Source organism: Cavia porcellus, unplaced genomic scaffold (genome assembly GCF_034190915.1).
Source record: "Cavia porcellus strain 051 isolate PalLab524CR breed Dunkin Hartley unplaced genomic scaffold, mCavPor4.1 scaffold_23, whole genome shotgun sequence".
Classification (NCBI taxonomy): Eukaryota; Metazoa; Chordata; class Mammalia; order Rodentia; family Caviidae; genus Cavia; species Cavia porcellus.
The window spans coordinates 14,981,495-15,000,446 of NW_026947506.1; the positions used below are offsets into that span (position 1 = coordinate 14,981,495).

The following is an 18,952-nucleotide window of genomic DNA, read 5'->3' on the forward strand; positions in this document are numbered from 1 at the left end:
TACCTCAGAAAATGGAATGACATCCCTTGTTCATGGATAGGAAAAACAAACATTGGGAAAAGGTCCATTCTCCAAAAATTATTATACAGATTTAATGCAATTCCAATCAAAATACAACTAGTACACCTGAGATCTACAGAGATCACTCCTAAAATTCATCTGGAATCAGAAGCGACGTAGATTAGCAATGGCAACTCTAAGCAACAAAGACAAGGCAAGAGGCATCACAATCGCTGACTAAAAGTTTACTACAAAGCTAGTGTAATAAAATCAGTATGGTACTAGAAAAGAAACAGACTTCAAGATCACTGGAGTAGACTGGAACATAGAACTACAATGATAAACACATTTAGCCACCTTATCTTCAATAAAGGGGCCAAACATGTCCACTGGAAGAAAGATAGTCTTTTCAATAAATGCTGCATGAAAAAATTGCTCTCCATATGCTGAAAACTAAAACTAGACCCATGACTATCACTGTGTACTAAATAAAGTCAAAATGGATCAAAGATGTAAATATTAAAACAGAAACACTATATTTATTGGAAGACAAATTAGGTAGAAATCTTGAGAACATAGGGGTATGTAGTCAATTCATGAACAAGAATCAAGTTGCATGCAAAATACTTTACAGCATCATTAATTCAGATTGCACACTAATAAGTTTGCCTGTTGAAAGAAATCTCCAGCATAGGCAAAAGAAAATTCACAATTTGGGAAAAAATCTTAGTGAATGATCCCTCAGACAAAGGACTTCTGTATAGAATAAAGAATTTAAAAAATCAGATCCTCCAAATTCAATAGCCCATTCCAAAAATGGGCATATGAGATGAATACACAGTTCTCAGATGAAGAAATACAAATGGCAGATAAATACATGAAAAAATGTTCAGCATTATGGTTCATCCATTCGCACTCCAGAAAGAATTGCCAGGATTAAGAAATCTATGCACAACAGTTTTGTTTTGGAATTGTGTCTCATACATTGTTACTCTGTGATCAGTTTTGTTCTGTTTAATTTTACCTTCTTTAAAAAAAAACATCAGAGGATCAAACTTAAGAACAATGAAAAATTGTCATCATAGAAATGTATCAAAAATAAGTGAAGAACACAATATAAATAACAATTTCAGACATTTCTATTTTTAATGAGTTGATTGATATATGTGAGGAGTTAGGTTTTTCTTCATGCCAGTATTTTAGTTTCCTATGAAAAACAATGATTACCAAAGGTATTTTGGCACCAAAGCATTAGGAAATAGAATAAATGCATTAATCTCATAACATTCATTAGCAACCATGCTCCTGAGAAAAGTTCCAGAGTTGATGAACATTCCATTCAAATTGTTGTTATGGGTATTATACTGTATTTTATATATCCTGGACAGATTACTGCAGGTAATGTATTCCCGTAAAGACAAGTTATGATCATGTGGTGAAATGGGACATAGACTGGTATCTCGCTAAATTCCCCTTCTTCTGCTATAGTATATGTTGTTGTTCTGCTAGAGGCAAGATTGACAACCATGTAATGTGAGATTTATGTCATCTTGTTCTTACAAAACTCCTAAGATCTGTCATCTTTTATGGCTGTTATAAATTGCTCTGATATTTTCCATGCCCTTGATTGCCCCCAGCAATTTTCTGAAGTCCAATCCCTTAGGTGTGATATGTTGAATTCTAAAACAGTGGGATTCTGGTGATGAAAAACACTGACCAATATGGTTTATGTTTGGTATCTGGGTTTAAAAATATGCCAGTGAAGCAAACTAAGGCATTGCAATGTAAACATAAAAAAAATTATGTCAAAAATAAAACTTTATGGAAATGAATGCATTGAAATAAAAGCATGTAATATACAAACATGACACAATATACAGTGCTGTTGGTATACAAGCAGGAATTCCGCCATGTTATATGAAAAACAAAATTTGCTAATCTACAAGTTGTATGAACACAATTCAACTTTGTCAAAAACTCATGTTGACAAGTCTTTGTAAATAGATATCAATAGAAAATATAGCATCAAATTAAAAATTTCCTTTGTTATAGAGTACAGAAAACCCACACAGAAATTGAAAAGCAAAACAGTGCAAAAATCTAATAGTGAAAATGACAATAATAAGACTTTTAATGGCCTATTCCTCCCAAAATTAAGCATAAAATAAAAACAGCACAAACCCTAATGGTACTTGAAAGTAAAAAATACACTTTGATCAAACATGCTTAATTACAATATTATGGACTAACCTCAGACACTCAGGTAAAAATACCTCTTTGTGGCTACTCAGTATTTTTAAACACTGCACATAAATAATCTACATATGTGATATTTAAAATCCACATAATATATGTAGTTTGTCATATATTTATCTGGGATTTGATTTATTTGGAACACATATGAGGAAACCTTGATATAAAATGCTTTGCATTATTTCTATAGAATTTCACTAAATGAAACGTCTTTATGGAGTTTTCAAAATAGGCTTACATATATAGTTTTCTCCCAGTGATATTTTTGATTTGACATAAAACATATATAGTCGTGTACTTAACATGTGTGCACTGAATTTTCTTTCACATTGTTTATGGACATAGGATTTGTTCCCAATGAGTTTCTTAATGTCTACTTAAGATTTAGAAAGTCTCTTTCTAGATTGCTTGCATATAAATGTTTTTTACACTGTGGCTACTTTCATGTATTCGACAATAATTATGTACACTGGAAGATTTACACAATTTCACACATGAGTAGATTCTTTTCATTGTGAGCCTTTTAAGGTCTTTCACAATGACTATTTCCCACATTTGTTATGTAATAGGGTTTCTCCCCAGTGTGAATTCTTTCATGATTTTGACAACTTTTATGTGGGCTGAAGGGTTTTCAATACCGCTTACATGCAAAAGATCTTTTTCCAGTGTGAATTCTTTCATGTATTTTCAAATATTCCTGTCTGATGAAAGCTTTCCCACACTACTTACATATGTAAGTTTTCTCATCAGTATGAGATCTTTCATGAAGTTTCCAATACCTCTGTATAATGAAACCTTTCCCACATTGCTTACATACATAAAGTTTCTCATCTGTGTGTGTTCTTTCATGGAGTTTACAATAACATTGTGTCCTGAAATGTTTCCCACACTGTTTACATACATAAGGTTTCTCAGCAGTGTGAGATCTCTCATGTAGTTTACAATTTACTTGTGTCCTGAAATCTTTCCCACATTATTTACATATATAAGGTTTCTCACCAGTGTGAAATCTTTCATGCAATTTGCAATAACTCTGTGTGTTAAAACATTTCCCACATTGCTTTCATACAAAAGGATTCTCACCACTGTGAGTTCTTTCATGTCTTTTACAATAACTCTGTGTGATGAAACCTTTCCCACATTGCTTACATACAAAAGGTTTCTCACCAGTGTGAGTTCTTTCATGGCTTTTGCAATAACTCTGTGTGCTGAAACCTTTCCCACATTGCGTACATACATAAGGTTTTTCACCAGTGTGAGATCTTTCATGTAGTTTACAATTCACATGTGTAATGAAAGCTTTTCCACAATACCTACATATATAATTATTCTCACCCGTGTGAAACTTTTCATGTAATTTACAATAACTCTGTGTGCGAAAACCTTTCCCACATTGCTTACATACAAAAGGTTTCTCACCAGTGTGAGTTCTTTCATGTTTTTTACAAGAACTCTGTGTGATGAAACCTTTCCCACATTGCTTACATACATAAGGTTTCTCTGCAGTGTGAGATCTTTCATGTAGTTTACAGTAACTCTGTGTGATGAAACCTTTCCCACACTGCTTACATACATAAGGTTTCTCACCAGTGTGAGATCTTTCATGTAATTTAAAATAACTCTGTGTGCTAAAACGTTTCCCACATTGCTTACATACAAAAGGTTTCTCACCAGTGTGAGTTCTTTCATGTCTTTTACAAGAACTCTGTGTGATGAAACCTTTCCCACATTGCTTACATACATAAGGTTTCTCTGCAGTGTGAGAACTTTCATGTAGTTTACAGTATCTCTGTGTGATGAAACCTTTCCCACACTGCTTACATACATAAGGTTTCTCACCAGTGTGAGATCTTTCATGTAGTTTACAATAAATCTGTGTGATGAAACCTTTTCCACATTGATTACATACATAACGTTTCTCTGCAGTATGAGTTCTTTCATGTCTTTTACAATGCCCCTTTGTAATGAAAGGTTTCCCACACTCCTTGCATATATAAGGTTTCTCGCCAGTGTGAGTTCTTACATGTAGTTTGCAAGCACTCGGTCTACTAAAAGCTTTTCCACACTGTTTACATACATAAGATTTGTGAGTGTGAGTTCTTTCATGTCTTTTACAGTACTCCGGTCTACTGAAACATTTCTCACATGGCTTACATACATAAGGTTTCTCAGCAGTGTGAATTCTTTCATGGCTTTCACAATGGCTCTGTGTGCTGAAACGTTTCCCATAGTGCTTACATACATAAGCTGTCTCACCAGTGTGAGAACTTTCATGTAGTTCACAGTAACTCTCTGTGATGAAACCTTTCCCACATTGCTTACATACATACTTTTTCTCCTCCATTTCAATTATTTTATGTTGTTGACAAATAGTATGTGTGCTGCAAACTTCCCCACATTGCTTACATGCAGAGTGTATACACCAACTGTGATTTGTCTGAGAGATCTGAACATCACTGTGTTTACTAGAGGCATTAAAATTTTTTGGACTTGCAAACATCTTATCTCTAAGTTGTATTCTTTCACTAAGACCAGACCAGGATTTTTCACACTGATTATGTTCCCATGGTTTCTTTCCAGCCTCTGTCCTTACACGATTCTCCATGGATTGCAAACCATCACAGTGATTTCTAGTATCATTACATTTAAACAAGTTCTCTTTAAGTTCAAAATACTCATCTGGCTTTCCTCCACTGTGAGCTCTGATGGGCATGTTTAGTGAAAAAGGCCCAATTGGAAGCTTTCTACGGGAAGTATTTTCAATTGATTTTAAATCACATGGTTTAATATGGACATTAGCATCTTGAGTGCAGAGGAAGCATTCTTTATGCTGATTCCAATATTTATATTGAGGGCATTTCTCCATGTCTTCATTTCTGTAAGAGATGAAGAAGATAAAATAAAATGGCTCTCCATATCGATGATTTAATAGTGCAAATTCTTTTTTGATGTCTGTTAAGAAATTTGATAATGAATTAAAAGAAGACAAATGAGGAATATTTCAAGAAAGCTTTTCCGTAAAGAGTTGTATGTTTTTGGAAACTTTTTAGGTGGTATATTTTATACTAGAGTAATTTAATTTTATTTTGAATTACATATATATGCATAACACATGTTGATTAATTTTAACACCATTTCCTATTTATACTTCATGTTCTACTCTTATCCCACTTGTCTTTCCCACCTCTAAAATATCACTTTATCTATCACCTCTCATCTACAGCTAAACAAAACACCTAACAGCAATGTCATACATATTCATGATGTTGTTGATAAAGGAACATTTTTGTAATAATACATTAGATAGTATCATTTGCATGATTTCACATGTAATTACATTTCTTACGTTGGAATATTTTCACACTTAGTTTTCAGACTGTACATACTCAAGTTGCACATAGTTTTGGAGAGTAACTGTAAATTTAAATTAATTTGAAAATGGTGTCAATTATTTAGTTTCTGTGTTTCTCCTTGTGTGATGTCTTAAGGAGTGTACATTTTTCTTGAAAGTGCAAATTACCTTAGATTTCTGAAGTAGTTATTGCACTCTTCTTCCACTATCTGGTTATCCAAGAGTCTTCCTGAATTATAGACACAGAAGTATAAGTAGTCACTACATTACTACATAAAAATTAACACATGCCAACTAGATTCATGATATAATGTAAGCAGGTCAGATTAATTTTTCTAATTGTTTTCATTTTGTTTAATGAAACATCACTGAAGAGCAAAAAGCAATCTCCTCTGAGTGTATAAATGGGAGATTTTATTCTTACCTATAGTCACAATGTTCTGAAAGGTTTCTCCCATCACATCTCTGTAGAGCTTCTTTTGGAATCCACTCAGCAAAGTCCACTCCTCACTGGTGAAGTTCACAGTCACATCCTCAAAGGTCACTGATTCCTAGAATTTCATAGATATATATATATATATATATATATGTATATATATATATATATATATATATATATATATATTAAAAGGAAAAAGAGAAAAACACAAAACAAAACAAAGCGGTGTAAGGGTACACATAATACAGAACTACAAAAAAAAATTAAGAAATCACCTGTTAATAGATTACGTATTATCATCTTAGAAATAGTTGCTCAAATCACAGTATCAAAGAATACAAAATGGACATTCAAACAGTGAGATTGCAAACAGCTCTGTTCAATGATACAAAAACATTAATATAGTCAGCTATTTAACACCCCTAAACACACTTGCTGTTATATCCATTAGAGCTCTTTTTTTCCCCTCTCCTTTTTACAACAAAATTTACACATTTTGGGTTTTATTACTCCTTAGTTCTTATTACTTTTTCTGGGGGTAGAGAATAAAGTCAAATATGGCAAAACAAAGCTGTCAGTCAAAACCAAGGATAGACATAGCACATGATGTATAACAAAGTACAAGGTTATCAACAATGGTTATCAATGATGTCTCTTGTTTCCTTAAAAAGAAGTGTCTATCTCATTAGATATTATAAAGTTGAACAAAACAGTAGAGAACAAGACCAATAAAACTTAGGCATTGTAAACATTACAGGATTTCCAAAGGAGACAATAGTCAAACCAGAATGGGCATCTTAGTGAATCTTATTGCCTTCAAAGTAGTTGCCTATACCCTCAGACTTGATACTATCATACAGAATGGAACAGAGTTTAATCAGTCAAAACAAGATCGTGGGAATATTACAGGACTTCAAAACAAGTTAATAGGAAATCAAAAAAAGTTACTATTATATATCCTGTTAATTTTATTAATTTTTCCCCTTAATTAAAACAAACATAAGAAATAACTAAATAATTTTTTTTAAAGAATAAGGGAGAGATTGAGATAAAACAGGACATAACAATATAACAATACAGGTCAAAGTATGACTGTTTCAGCAACCTAGTGCTTGCTGATACATATATTTTTTAAAGGAACATTGAGAATAACAGCCTGGACTATGTGAACTCATCACATAAAAATTCATAACTGACAGTGAAGTGTGGTGGCAAAAGTCTCTAATCCCAGCACTCAGGATGTAGGGGCAAAGAGATTATCATGACTTCAAGATCATTGTAAGCTACAGACTGAGTTCAAGGTCAGCATGATCTATACCATAAAACTCTGACTAAAAAATGAAACAGAACAACAAGCAAAGCTGCTTCATGGTGGCTTGTGATCAAAACAAATGAACATCACTGCTGCTTGGAAAAATTTTCAGTATTAGATTCTGCACTCCAATAAAAGTTATACAACACACAACTAATCTCTAATTCAGAAAATTATGGAGAGAAAGAGGCCACCAAGAATGCCTTTCAAAATGGTCACTGCATATTCCCAACAGTAAAAATTACAACATTTTGGACACAAAATGTATAATATATTGTGCTTGATTTAAATGAGCACGATTATAATGGTAAATTTTTATAAAACTGTGATCATATTATTGTGTGAGGCTATGACAGAAATATAAGGCCTTCAAGCTCAGCCTGGTCTATCTCAAAGAGTAGGCATCAAAATTCAATATAACAATAACTGGAAATGTACAAGGTGAGATTTTTCCCCAGGAGAAGATTTTCACTGAATTCCTACTGATGCAACAAATACCTTTTAATTTTTCCTATTTTTGTTAAAAACCAGCTCTGTTACACAGGGATAATGTTGCCTAAGGACTACTCAGCTTAAAAAAGAAAAAAAAATTACTACTAATTTAAAATTGATTAGGTGAATGTAGTAGTAACAAGAAAATCAAACATATAATGTTTTAAATTGCTTTCTTTCAGCCTATATGTCTGAATCACTTTCCAAGTTCACGAGCATAGAACTCATAGTTCAGTTTCACACTAGGCAGTATTCATAGGGAAATTCCTTGTTCAGGAGCTGATTTTGCCTGCCACAACCCTGCTCTGCTTTCCCATGTTGTATGTGCTCTCCTGTGGTCTTCCATAGACAGAACACCATTCTCCACTTAATTACTGACATGTCTCAGATGTACAATTGGCACTTTTCACCTGTTGTAATACTGCTTCTAGACATTGTCCTACCTCATTCAGTATGTGAGGTTTTTGATTTTGAGGCAGGTTATTTCCTTGTAGGTAAGACTGGCCTTGAAGTTATTCTGTAGCTGAAGGTGAAATTGAACATCCAGTAATATTCCTAAATCAGCCTCCTGGGTACTAGCATTGCATTCATGTAGCACCACACTGAGCTGGAATTTTCATTTTTTAAAATAATATCTACAAACTATACATTAACAATAGTAATTATGTGAAACAAGTTGGTTTTTCTATCTTTCCATGAACACACAAAGCATATGTAGATTCCCTAGCTCAAGGAGATTCAGTTTGTGTTTAATATTCAAACCCTTTTTAAAATTTTTATTTAAAAGGAAAAAGAGAAAAAACAAAACAAAACCCTTATGCGAGTTTTTCTTTAGACAATATTTTCATCCTTCTTTCTCCAGTGAAATCATTTTGTCCATAACTCACTACGATACGCATTCTGATTGGACGACTATCTGTTTTTCTAGCTCTACACTATCTAAAACATTGTATTTCTACTAATTCTGTAATGAACTGATATATTCAATTATAATTTATCTGATAATACAGCCAATTCTATTGATGATAACCAGAGATAGCACAGTGACCATGACAGAACTCCTTGTAAAGTAGTTTTATATGTGTTTTTAGTTTTATGTGTCTATAGGAATACGTTTGGTTCTGTTCTGTTCTGTTTCTCCTTCTAATATTGAGAGGATAGAAATACATGTTAAGACTCAAGCTTGTGCAAAACCTATAAACAGTTTATTAGAATTGATCTTACAACACATGATGAAATGAACAAATACTTTGAAGGAAAAAGGGGGCACAGCAGTACCATGTGATGATTCTGGAATGTCATGATGTGAAATCCAGCAATAGTATTAAGCTTTGTTCAGAATGATTTTAATCTGCTATGTTATCTTTGTTCTCTATATAAATGAAGGTATGAATAAATGCATACATGTCTAAATTGATAGCCATATTAGTTTTGTTGGATAGTTGAACAGAACTGTTTGCAGTTTCCTTGGTTGAATTCCCATTTATATGCTCTGCTTTTGTATCTTGAACAATTATTTGTGGGATGACAATATGTAAATATTTTTTTTACATTGAAATTATGTACTATTTCTGCACATTTTCTGTTTTCTTTTGCCTTTCTTTAAATAAAAAAACATTTTGTCCAAAATGATGTTAGCTACCAGGGTGAAAATATAAGATAAAAATTCAAAAAGAATTATTTCTTTGAGGCAGTAAAAGTGCCAGACTTTCCCACTTCAAGTTCCCTCTTGCATCACTAATTGTGGAGCCTCTGTGCCTGGTGCAAGACTGCTTTGTTTCTCTAATACAGTCAAAGCCTGTAAATATTTCCTCCCATGCACTCTGCTATAACTTGTGCCTACTCCCCAAATAGTACTGATAAAAGTGTGGGGTACTCTGATTCATGGCCCCTATTCCAGTAAGAAATATTGGTAACTCCATATCCCTGGAAATTACAGATCTTTGTTTGTTTCTTTCTTTCTTTTTGATCTCTGGGCTACACTGCTGGATGGGAGACAGAGCACTATTCACAGTTTTCATTAAGAGCTGTATCTAAACTTTTTTTTTATTTAAAGAGAAAAACAAAACTAAACAAAGCAAGACAGTAAAAGGCTAGAAGCAACACAGAGTTTCAAGAGAAAAAACATACAGTAAGAGTTCACCAGTTAGTAGATCACACATTGTCAACTTACAAACAGCTGTCCAGATTACAAAATTAAAGCATACAAAGTGGAGATTAATACAGTGAGATGGCAGTGAGTTCTGTTCAATGATCCAAGAAAAACTCAGCAATATGGTTCTCTTTCCTACACATTTAAATAAATTGCAGTTATATCCTTGAGATCTCTTTCCTTCCTCTCTTTTTTACACTAACAATTGCACATTTTAGTTTCCATTACTTCCACAGTTTTTTTTAACTTTTTCTTTGAAGATGAAAAGAAAAAAGTTTGAAAAAAAGGCCAAAAAACAAAAAAAGAAAACAAGAAGGACCAAAGAAAAACCCAATGTGACGAAGCAAAACAGAGTCAGTTAGATCAGGAGGATGGACATAGCATAAAATGAAAAAAAAAAAAAAAAAGAAAAGAAAAAAGAAAAAAAAGAAAAAGGGGGATTACTAGGTGATCAACAATGGTTACCATTATGCCTCTTGTTATCCTAAAAAGAGTAGCCTATATCAGCTAGTATAAAAGAATTGAACAAAACTGTACATAAGACCAATAAAACCACATTGGAGAGCTTACAGGATTCCAAAGAAGATAATAGTCAAATAATAATGGGCATCATAGAATATCTGGTTGCCTTCCAAATGGTTGCCTATACCCTCAAACTTGATACTATTAAGCGAAACAGAATATAATAAAATCAGTCAGAACAAGATATGGAGAACACTACAGGGGTTCAAATCAGGTTAATAAGGAAACAAAATATTACTATAATCTATTGCACTATTTTTAATTTAATTTTCCCTTAGTTAAAAGATACTAAGAATTAATTTTTTAAAGAAAAAGGTTGGGAGACTGAGATAAAAAAAAAAAAGAACGTATCAATATAACAACATCCATCAGAATCGAAAAATTTAACCATCATTGTGTTTCACCCCCACATAGCTTGACATTAATAGTAGTTACCATAGTGACTCTTTTCTTGAAATATTTGAGTCTAACTTCGTATACTATAGCATCAAATGTATCAAGACACTGTGAGACTGTTCAAGAGAATGAAATTGTTGCAGAGAATTTAGAACTAGCTACCAGAAATCAAATATCAATTTCTATATTATCTCTTTGTTTATGAAAAACTTGCTTATACTATCGCATACATTAAGATATAATAAGGTAACACATGTTAGAACCAATGGAAACAAATGAACAAAAATTTGATGGGGCTTCAAAACAGGATGATATTAAATCAGCACTAGCTATCACGCTCTTATTCTCTTCAAAATAGTCATTTGTAGTATCACAGACAATAAAATAAAAATACCCAAGTTAAAAACATTCCAAGGAATGAGTGAAAACAATATATGCTTTCAAACCAGTGTGACTGGGAATCATGATTACCACGGAATTTCATGTATTCTTATCGTTTCTTACACTAGGGAAACTATTCGGTATTTATACAGGTGAGTTTGATTTATTTCACCTATAAGTATGGTCTCGAGCTGCATCCATTTATTTATAAATGTCTCAATGTGATCATTCTTTATAGTTGAGTAGTACTCCATTGTATAAAAATACCAAAACTTTTTATCCATTCCTCAGTTGATGGACACTTAGGTTGTTTCCAAGATCTGGCTTTTAAAAATTGTGCTGCTACAAACATGTATGCACATATGTCACCATGGTATGATGCTTTCAGTTCTTCTGGGAATATGCCTAGGAGTGGAATAGGGGGTCAAAAGGTGCTTCCAGTCCCAGCTCTGAGAAATCTCCAGACTGACCTCCACAATGGTTGCACCAGTCTACACTCCCACCAACAGTGCAGGAGAGTTCCTTTTTCCCCACAGCCTCTCCAGCATTTGTTATTGGTGGTTTTCTTGATCTTGGCCAGTCTTTCAGGAGTGAGATGAAATCTCAGTGTGGTTTTAATTTGCATTTCTCTAATGACTAGTGATACTGAACATATTGTCATATATTTATTTGCTTTTTGTATTTCTTCATCTGAAAATTGTTTATTCATCTCCGATGCCCATTTTTGGATGGGGTCTTTGAATTTTGGGGGTCTGAATTTTTTTAATTCTTTTTATGTTTTAGACAGAAGTCCTTTGTCTGAGGGACAGTTCACTAGGATTTTTTCCCAGTTTGTGGGTTTTCTTTTCACTATGTTAAAGATTTCTTTTGATGTACAGAAACATTTTAATAAGATGTGATCCTAGTTATTGACTCTGGGAAGTATTTCCCGTGTGGTTTGAGTCTTGTTCCTGAATTCTTTACCTACCTCTAGGTCTTCAAGGTTTTTACCCAATTTGTCTTCCAATAGATTTAGTGTTTCTGTTTTAATATTTAGATCTTTGGTCCATTTAGATTTTATTTTAGTATATGGTGACAGGCATGGGTCTAGTTTTAGTTTTCGGCATATGGAGAGCCAGTTTTTCCAACACCATTTATTAAAGAGACTGTCATTCTTCCAGTGAACCTGTTTGGTCCCTTTATCAAAGATGAGGTGGTTGAGTGTGTTTGTAGTTGGTTGTATCTTCTAATGTATTCCATTGGTCTTCGGCTCTGTTTTGATTCCAGTACCATGTTGATTTTACTACAGTTGCTTTGTAGTATAACTTCAAGTCAGAGATTGTGATGCCTCCTGCTTTGTCTTTGCTGCTTAGAATTGCCTTTGCTATTCTAGGTCTATTCTGGTTCCAGATGAATTTTAGGAGTGATTTCTCTAGATTTATAAGGTATGTTGATGGTATTTTTATTGAGATTGTATTGAATCTGTATAACAGTTTTGGGAGAATGGCCATTTTCACAATGTTTGTTCTTCCTATCCATGAGCAAGGGATGCCTTTCCATTTCCTGAGATCATCTTCAATTTCATTTTTCAATGTATTATAATTTTCCCTGTACAGGTCTTTCAGTTCTTTCATGAGAGTAATTCCTAAATATTTCATTTTCTTGGTTGCTAGTGTGAAGGGTGTGGCTTCTCTTATTTCTCTCTCTGTGATTTTGTTGTTAGTATATAAGAATGCTATTGATTTTTGAGTATTGATTTTGTATCCAGCCACATTGCTGAATTTATTTATTATATCTCGGAGTCTTTCAATGGAGTTTTGGGGGGTCTTCTATGTAGAGTATCATATCATCTGCAAATAGTGATAATTTAACTTCTTCTTTTCCTATCTTTACACCTTTTATTTTTCTTTCATGTCTAATTGCTCTGGCTAGTATTTCCAGTACTATATTAAATAGGAGCGGTGACAGGGGACATCCTTGTCTTGTGCCTGATTTTAAAGTAAAGGCCTTCAATTTTTGGCCATTTAGTATCATACTGGCTGTTGGTTTGTCATAGATGGCCTTTATAAAGTTGAGGTAAAGACCATCTATTCCAATTTTCTGGAAGGTCCTTACCATAAATGAATGTTGTACCTTAACAAAAGCTTTTTCTGCATCTATAGAAATGATCATGTGATTCTTACTTTTGACTCTATTGATATGGTCATTTATGATTACATTTATTGATTTACATATATTGAACCATCCCTGCATACCTGGAATGAATCCCACTTGGTCATGGTGTATGATCTTCTTGATGACTTGCTACATCCTGTTTGCCAATATTTTGAGGATCTTTGCATCTGTGTTCATTAGGGAGGTTTGTCTGTAGTAATATTTCCTTTCAGGAATGACTTAGAAAGGATTGCTTCCCTTTCAATTTCATTGAAGAGTTTGAGGAGTGTCGGCATTAGGTCCTCTTTGTATTTCATGTAGAATTCTGCAGTGAATCCATCTGGGCCTGGGCTCTTCTTTGTAGGTAATGACTTAATTACATTTTCGAGTTCATGAATACAAATTGGGTTATTCAGCAGTTTTACTTCTTCTTGACCTAGCTTTGGTACTTCATATGCTTATAAAAAGCTGTCTGTTTCTTCCGTGTTATCTAACCTTTGAGAGTAGAGGTTTTTGATATAGGTGTGGATGATCTTCTGTATTTCTATTGGGTCTGTAGTGATTTTACCTTTTTCATTCCTTATTGCATGAACTTGAGCTTTTTCTTTCCTTTTTTAAAATAAGGTTGGCTAGGGGCTTATCAATTTTATTTATTCTTTCATAGAACCAACTCTTTGATTCATTGATTCTTTGTATTCTTTTCTTAGTCTCTATTGCATTGATTTCTGCTCTGATTTTTATAATTTCCTCTCTTCTTTTGGCTTTGGGCTTGACTTGCTGTTCTTTTTCTAGCTGTTTGAGTTGTAGCATCAAGTTATTTATTTGTATTTGTTCTGTTTTCCTGATGTGGGAACTCAGTGCAATAAATTTCCCTCTGAGGACAGCTTTCATTGCATCCCACAGATTCCGGTAAGTTGTATTTGTGTTTTCATTTGTTTGTAGGTATTATTTAATTTCCTCTGTGACCCACTGATTACTCAAGATTGTGTTATTCAGTTTCCATGTGTTTATGGGATTTTTGAAGCATCTTTTATCATTAATTACTAATTTCATAGTGCTATGATCTGATAACATGCAGGGGATAATTTCAACTCTTTTGCATTTCTTTAAATATGTTCTATGAGTTAATATATGGTCTATTTTAGAGAATCACCCATGTACTGCTGAGAAAAATGTGTATTCTGTTGTTGGACAGAATACTCTGTATATGTCCATCAATTCCATTTGTTCACAGGTGTGATTCAGTTCTTTTATCTCTTTGCTGATTTTCTGTCCTGTTCATCTGTCCATTGGTGTCAATGATGTGTTAAAATTTCCTGTTATAATTATATTACTCCTAATTTGGTTTTTCATTTCTGATATTACTTGTTTTATATAACTGGGTGCTTTGAAATTTCGTGCATATATATTTAAGATAGTTATCTCTTCCTCTTGAAGTTTTCCCGTAACCAGTATGTAGTGACCTGCTTTGTCTCTTCTGATCATTATTGCTTTGAAGTTCACATTGTCTGCAAACAGAATAGCTACCCCCACTTTTTTTTGGGATCCTGTTGCATTAAGTATTGTTTTCCATCCTTTGACTTTCAGTCTGTGAGTATCCTTTTGGGTTAGATGGGTTTCTTGTAGACAGCAAATGGTTGGATTTTGTTTCTTGACCCATTCTACCAGTCCATTTCTTTTCATTAGTGCATTGAGACCATTTACATTAATGGTGATAAGTGTTATATATTGGTTTATTAGTGACGTTATATTTCTGCTGTTGCGTCTTTATCTTTCTCTTCTATTTAATAGTCTGCTTTATTAAGTGGTTTTTTTCTTAAGTGTATCTAGACTGTCTTTCAGTATTCTTTGCAGTATTGGCTTGGTGATCGTGAATTTCTTCAGCTGTTCTTTGTCGTGGGAGTATCTTATTTCTCCATCAATTTTGAAGGACAGTTTTGCAGGGTACATCAGTCTAGGTTGGAAATCATTTTCCTTTAGGGTCTGAAATACCTCACTCCATGCTCTTCTTGCCTTTATTTTTTGTGTTGAGAAGTCTGCTGTGATTCTGATAGGTTTTCTTTTATAGGTGATCTGTCTTTTATCTCTGACAGCTTTTAATATTCTATTCTTTTGTTCAATTTCTGGAATGGTGATTATTATATGTCTGGGTGTAGTTTTATTTTGGTTATGGCTATTTGGAGTTCTATATGCCTCATTGATCCTGATATCAATTCCAAATTCATGTTTGGGACATTTTCAGCAATTACTTCTCTAAATATACTCTTGATATCCTTTGCATTGTCTCCTTCTTTTTCATTTATCCCTATCAACCTGATGTTGTTTTTCTTTGTGTCATCTTGCAGGTGTTGTATTGTTATTTCTTGATTTCTTGTTATTTTTAAAAGATCTTTCCTTTCCTGTTCACTGGCTGCAATCTTGTCTTCGAGGTCCGAATTTCTATCTTTGCATTCATTCAGGTGGTTTTTACAACTTTCAATGTTGCTTTGATTTCCTGTATATCTCTTTGTATCTGTTTTATATATTCTGTTTGTTTCTTATATTGTTCATCCAGAGATTCTATCCTTTTGTTTAGTTCCTCCAATTTTTTACCTGTGTCTTTAGATATGTTCAGCATCTACTTCATTTCTTTTATTGTTTCTTCTTTTACCTGATATATTATTTCTAGTTTGAATTCCTTCAAATCTTCCCAGAGCTGCTTCTTTATTTCTGTTACCATTGTTTCAGGTATTTCAGGTATATGCCATGTATTTTCTTCTATGTACATGGCTCCTAGGCTTTCTTGGGGGGATAGGTTGGGTGTTTGAGATTGCATTTTGGTCTTTCATTTTGTCATTTTCCTATATTACTGTTTTCAAGTGTTGATTCAGAGTTTCCCCTGTTTGTGTTGTAAATTGACTCTTATGTCCTGGGCTGTTGGGACTCCTCTTGTAGTAGCTCCCTCCTTGGGTAGCAGGATTAAAAGAGGATTAACAGGCCCCTGGATTAAAAGAAGCTTGCCAGGCTCCTCTCAGGTAAACCTAAAGCTTCCTCAATTTGCACAGTTTCAGGGCCTGACTAGAGTTGCCTCCGCGCAGCTGGATGCGCACCTTCCAGTCCCCATCGGTGGCAGTATGGGTCCTGGGTGGGAGAGGCAGCAGCAGGGCCAACCTCCGCTCAGCTGGATTTGCACCTTTGAGTCCCCAGCAGTCGTAGTATGGGCCCCGGGCAGGAGAGGCGGCAGCAGGCCTGTATCTAAGCTTTTAAGAAGATTAGCATACTATAATTTGGTGCCATAGTTTCTATTCTTATACTGAGTATAAAATACACTCAGCAGAACTTAGATTGCCCTATAAAATCAAAATCTTGTCCACTGCATCAAAGCACCAAAGGACTTGGCAAAATACAAAGGTGAAGACACGATATTTGTCATGGTTTGTGTTGGTGACCCCTAGGTCTCATGCATTCACATTGTGCATTTGTGATTTTTTTCATTGTCTAGTGCTTGGATTGCGGGTGTGAGTGCTACACTGGCCTAGGGGAGAGCCAGGATGTAAAGTAAAGAAGGTGTGTCTCACTCTCTTTTGCCTGTTTCCTCCTTGCTATTTGTAGCCACCATGAAGTGTGGCCCAGCCATGCCACCCTGCCTTAGAACCAACTGAGTATAGACTGAAACCTCCAAAATCTGTAAGAAATAAACCTTTCCTTTTCCAACTTTGGTCATCAGGTATTTTGACAAGTAAAAAGTAACTAAAACAGTATTTAAGTCATGGCAGTGTGGATGGAGGAAAAGATGGTAGGATCTACAAACAAGAACACACTTTTCCAGGTCCTGTGCTTAGTGATATGTATCCAAAAATTCCCCAACTTCTAACAATACATTTGGATACTGCAATCAACAGTGAATGAATTCAGTAAAAAGGACCGAGTGCATTCAAACCAATCAACGTGAAAGCTCATGTGATGTTGGGAGACAACTGCAGATATAATACATAATAGCTGGTCTACTGCAGGGAGAAAAATCAGGGCACACAGCATAGTAACCTCACCCACATTAAACCTCACACATATGTCATAAATCTCAACTCAACCTTCCCATTCACTGTATGGATATGAGTGGAAAACTTCCCACACATTCCATGTTCATTGGGCCCCATTTTTGCACTATCTGTCCATTGTAAAGCTATCACCTGCATCTACAGTGTGTTTGAGACTGAACTGTTATTTTGCTCTGCAGAAACAAAGGCTAAGAGGCTGACTGCCCCGGAGTGCACCAAGCTGCAAATGTTATTTTTAGAAATTAGATTGTCCAACTGAATATATCAGAAACCCATTTGGGAATGAGACAAAAATCCCTTGTCTTGCAGGCTAATCTGTGGCTAAGACAGCATTTCTCCTGCATTTGCCATACAATAAATAAACTTTGACACTCATTACTTCAACCCTAACTTTCTAATTTTCTACCAGATGCATTTGTTTTGAGACAAGGGCAGTGGCTTTAGCTCATTTCCTTATTTCTTCACTATAGAGTGAAAAAAGGACCCACATAAAGGCATGAAAACCAACAATAGTACAGCAAGATGAACTAGTTTGTCTCCCTTGTATTTCTACCTGAGTTAGAAGGAAAATTTCAATGGCCCCAATTCATGTATCATTATTTTTCCCTCTCTTACTGAACTATATTGGTGCTACATGGCCTGTATTCCAACACTTCAAGTTCATTATAGCTTTTTACCAGAAAAGTCTTTGTAATTCTTCTGTACTTGACCATTTAATTCCTCCTTAACCTTCATAATGAGAAAGCCCAGGAATGTTTTCCTTATCAGCACTGGTTTAAGCAGGTTATTCAGATGCATGTGAAAAATTATTCTCACACATGGCCACCTCTATGGGCATGATTTAGAATCTATGTCTAAACCTTCTGACTAGTTCCAGTTGTAGAGCTGTTTGGGTGAAGTCTCAGTTCAGGAGATAGGGGACATACATTATGGATGCTTTAACTTCTATTTATCAATGAAATGTCCAGAAAATCATTATTGGGTGTTTACGGGATTATCTATTAACTTCTGAATTTTGTACTGGCATTAGCTTTTGTCCTTACTTAGCCTCATGACACTCACTCTAAATACTGCCACCTTTATGGGAGTCTCAGAATACTCCTTAGAATACTTCTCTTAACCTATGGCCTGCTCTTTTATTGAAATACATTTCAGCCATACATTTCTTAGAATTCCTGAAACCCTAACTGCACTTTTGTTGAAACAATTCTTGTGCAAGCCCTGGAGAACTCTTATCTCACCAGGAGAGAGGCTATCTAAAGTTTACCCTTGCTAGGATTACAAGCGGACCCTTCCATGTGGAGAGACAGTGGGAACAGGACTCTCATACCGATCTGGATTTATTGAAAGATTCTTCATACTTCTCTTCCTCATCATCTAGAGGTTCAGGTTGGACTAAGAAATGTTATCCAGGGACCTGTAATACTGAGACCACTTAGACAAAAACATCAGCTTTTATAACAACCCTATTATTGGGGTAACA

At 34.6% G+C, this 18,952-nt stretch overlaps 1 protein-coding gene across 1 annotated transcript in view; it reads right to left on the reverse strand.

Annotated features, from left to right (window-relative positions):
• Positions 1-513: 513 nt before the first annotated feature.
• LOC100731971 (zinc finger protein 14-like) overlaps positions 514-18,952 on the reverse strand; it is a 60,598-nt gene continuing 42,159 nt past the window's right edge. Inside the window, exons 2-4 of the mRNA XM_063233838.1 lie at positions 6,030-6,156; positions 5,774-5,834; positions 514-5,129 (exon numbers count right to left, since the gene is read on the reverse strand). Coding sequence (XP_063089908.1) covers positions 3,317-5,129; positions 5,774-5,834; positions 6,030-6,156 — 2,001 coding nt within the window. The 3' untranslated portion in view covers positions 514-3,316. The remainder of the gene's footprint in view (positions 5,130-5,773; positions 5,835-6,029; positions 6,157-18,952) is intronic.